The 3,708-nt window shown below is 35.5% G+C and overlaps 1 protein-coding gene across 3 annotated transcripts in view; it reads right to left on the bottom strand.

Annotated features, from left to right (window-relative positions):
• The window catches only part of LOC106875291 (putative gamma-glutamylcyclotransferase CG2811), a 7,239-nt gene continuing 3,531 nt past the window's right edge, over positions 1-3,708 (bottom strand). The window contains exons 2-3 of one of the 3 annotated variants that reach the window (XM_014923378.2): positions 2,730-3,039; positions 2,293-2,423 (exon numbers count right to left, since the gene is read on the bottom strand). In XM_014923378.2, the coding sequence (XP_014778864.1) occupies positions 2,761-3,039 (279 nt within the window). In that variant the 3' untranslated portion in view covers positions 2,293-2,423; positions 2,730-2,760. Of the gene's footprint in view, positions 2,424-2,634; positions 3,040-3,708 lie in introns of those variants that run through there. The other 2 variants (XM_014923379.2, XM_014923377.2) reach the window with 2 other exon arrangements.

Raw genomic sequence — 3,708 nt, 5'->3', positions numbered from 1 at the left:
CACAATTCAATTTTTTAATTCTTCTTCACTGCAAAAAAAATTCTTTTGAGGAAAAAAAACCAAGGCTAGATTCAGTAAGACATGATGGTATGTGATCATCCACACTTGAATCTATAACTGCAACCAAGAATCTTGAGAAAGGGGTACTATTAAGTACCCTGCATAATAATAAATGTGTGGAATACAAAAAATCTTGAAGAATATTGTCCCAGAAAGCCTCTGGTGCAATTTTTTTGAAACAGTGAAAATTGCGGTTTTCCAAAGTATACTACTATATCTCTTGCAGTAAGGATTGCCAAAACAATATGGAAGTGTTGACTTGTACTTGCATCTGTACTTTCACATAATTTTGAGTCCTTGAAATATAAATGTCTTCATGGAATGATTAAATCTAGAAACTGTAAGACAACTGAAACATTCACAGATTTCAAATAGTCTTCTTAGACTGTCGTTTCATTTACATTTAGGAGGCTTTGTAAAAATTCTCTTATCAGTTTTAGCCAGGGGTTGTGGCAATGCTGGGATGTTAAGGTTTTTTTTTTTTTATATTTTAGACTCATTTCCCAGTCTTGTCTCTGGAATTGGTTCTGATGAAGTAATGAGTTAATCAGGGCTGTTCTTCTTTGCATTTCTTGCTGTGATGTGGATTTATCAGCTCTATCACATCGGAATTTGCCTAATTTGTCTTTGAACACATCCATATCTACACGAGGTCTTTTGGCACAGTATTGAAAAGTTGCGAGTCTATGAAGCCTAAGCTGTTACAGTAATTGGATCTCACTCTTCACAGAAAGGACAGGACAAGAAATTGGTATAGCTTTCAATCTCAAAGTTGGGCACCGAACTTTCCAGGATCTTTCATACATATATCACTGCATATCTTTGGTATCTTCTCTCCAGGGAGTAGAGCCTCAATTCTTTAAAACTCTCTCCCAGTACATCTAGGAACAACTAAATTACTAAATCAATACAAATTATCTAATAGGCCCTTTATTAACTCCAAAAGTAACTCAACTTAGTAGAATTTGAACTCAGGATAAAATAGCCATAAATATTTTGTCCAGAGCTTGAACAAAGAAAAAATTCTCACAGAGCATCACTGGATACATTGTTTTTATCTCCATTTGATGCTGTAATTGACTATACTTAATATACACTGTGTCAGATTTGCAGTTTCAGGTGTGTGTGTGTGTGCATAGGGGTTTTACATTTTATATCAAATGTATTAGCTGTTGATCATTTATAAGCTCTGTGAGTATGCCTTTTAGCACTGGAGGTAGTGAGACCGCATAGTGCCTCAGTTATTGTTGACTCCTCTTTTACAAAGACGGTGTTTTAGAAGAATCCTTGGAACGTTAGATGAGGAATGAGGTTGCTTAAGATTATTTCTTATCATCTTTGAGATACCAACAAGTGAGGATAATGGCTGACATGTAGGAGCTGTCTTGCTATATGTTTCCATAGATCCATGTAGAAAAAGAGTGGAATATTAGCAAGGATATGACATAGCTTCAAAGACTTGTTTGAGAGAAAAGGCTGGGATTTGTTGGGTTGAAGTGAATGAAGTAGCCATTCTTTAGCCCCACAATCATCCTTAAGAAAAACAGACCTATAATCGAAGGTATTCTAGCCATGATCATCCAGTCATTTTAGGAATTTTTTCTTTTACGGTTAGGCAGTGTTCTGACCCTTTAAAATGGGGCTCGGGGGAAGCTATATCCAAACTAGAGACTTGTACTGGGAGAAAAACTGGGCATCAAAGGAATCAGATATAGTGTGCCAGAAAGATGACAGCAATGGTATGGACATGTGATGTTTATGGATGATGCCAGTTGTAAAAGGAAGTGGCACTCAATGGAGTTTGCAGAAGCGGGAGCTCTAGGAAGACATGTGATGAAGTGGTGAAGCCTGATTTCAGGATCCTAAACCTCATAGAAATGATATAGTTCCATAAAAAGTCAAAAACCCTAGTCTTTCCCCATTAAAAAAGTAAAATTATAAGTAGTTGAGACATCGACAAAAGTGATAAAATATATTTTGATTTATCGTTAATTCTCATAAAATCGAATTAAAACATGATTTTATACAAATGTATGGTAACTCTTATACGTATGTAAGAGTTAATGTAACATTAGAGTTACAAGTTAACTTTCCATTACTTGAGATGGATAAAAAGTATCTTCTTCCGTATCCCCGATATATTTATCCTCTTCAGCACAGCTATTGTTGTTGTAATTATCGAGAAATTTTAGATTTAGAAGTTTAGGCTTAGGTCTCTGAAGAATATAGCACCAGGACATAAGACTATTGTTGTTGGAAATAACTGATATCTTTTCACGTTTGTAGACATCTGGATGCAGTTCAAACTCATCAAGTTGCTTGAGCATTTTCTTATCTACTTCGTAGACTTCACCAGAAATAAACTGCAAAGAATACAAAAGTTGTTGTTACACCACCAAGGAAAAGCAATTCTTGAAGCATTTATGGTGATATTTATTCGTTAATCTCATCGCAATCCAAAGGCTTAACTACAATCACTCTATAGGGTTTTTGACCATAAAAAGTCAAAAACCCTAGATTTTCCCCTTAGACCAAGCCATTAAAAAGTAAAATTATAAGTAGTTGAGACATCAGTAAAAGTGGTAAAATATATTTGATTTATCTTTAATTCTCATAAAATCGAATTAAAACATGATTTTATACAAATGTATGGTAACTCTTATACATACATAAGAGTTAACATAACATTAGAGTTGAAAGTTAACTTTCCATCACTTGTGGAAGAAAAGGAGTATCATCTTTAGTACGCCTGATATATTTATCCTTTTCAGCACTGTTGTTGTTGTTGTAATTATCAAGAAATTCTAGGTCAAGAAGTTTAGGCTTAGGCTTCTGAAGGATATAGCACCAGGACATAAAACTATTGCCGTTGGAAATAACTGATATCTTTTCACGTTTGTAAACATCTGGATGCTGTTCAAGTTCATCGAGTCGTGTGAGCATCTTCCCATCTACATCATAGACTTCACCAGAAATAAACTGCAAAACATATAAAAGTTGTTGTAATACCACTAAGGAAAAGCAATCCTTGAAGCATTTATGGTGATATACGTTACTTAATTTTATCCCAAATTTAAGGCATTTATATATATTGTGCTTAACTACAATCACAATCCTAACTACATTGCAATCCTAAGGCTTAACTACAATCACTCCGGTAAATTTTCCAGAAGTTCTAGGATACAGCAATTTTTAGACAAACACACACAGAACAGGATTCAGTAAGTTTCCACTGAACAAATACCACTCATAAAACATATGTTGACTAACACAGTGCAATTTGGAGAGTGGAAACTTTGCTGAAGCCAATCATGTGTATGTGTATATACATTTGTGTCTGAAAACTACTGTATATCAGTGTTCAGGAAATATATTGATGGACACTTCAATTTTCATTGTATCAATATGCATCATCATCATCATCATCATCATCATCGTTTAACGTCCGCTTTCCATGCTAGCATGGGTTGGACGATTTGACTGAGGACTGGTGAAACCGGATGGCAACACCAGGCTCCAGTCTGATTTGGCAGAGTTTCTACAGCTGGATGCCCTTCCTAACGCCAACCACTCAGAGAGTGTAGTGGGTGCTTTTACGTGTCACCCGCACGAAAACGGCCACGCTCGAAATGGTGTCTTTTATGTGCC

This window comes from Octopus bimaculoides, chromosome 6 (genome assembly GCF_001194135.2).
Source record: "Octopus bimaculoides isolate UCB-OBI-ISO-001 chromosome 6, ASM119413v2, whole genome shotgun sequence".
Classification (NCBI taxonomy): Eukaryota; Metazoa; Mollusca; class Cephalopoda; order Octopoda; family Octopodidae; genus Octopus; species Octopus bimaculoides.
Note: the sequence above shows the minus strand (reverse complement) of the source record. Positions and strands in the feature narration are given on the sequence as shown.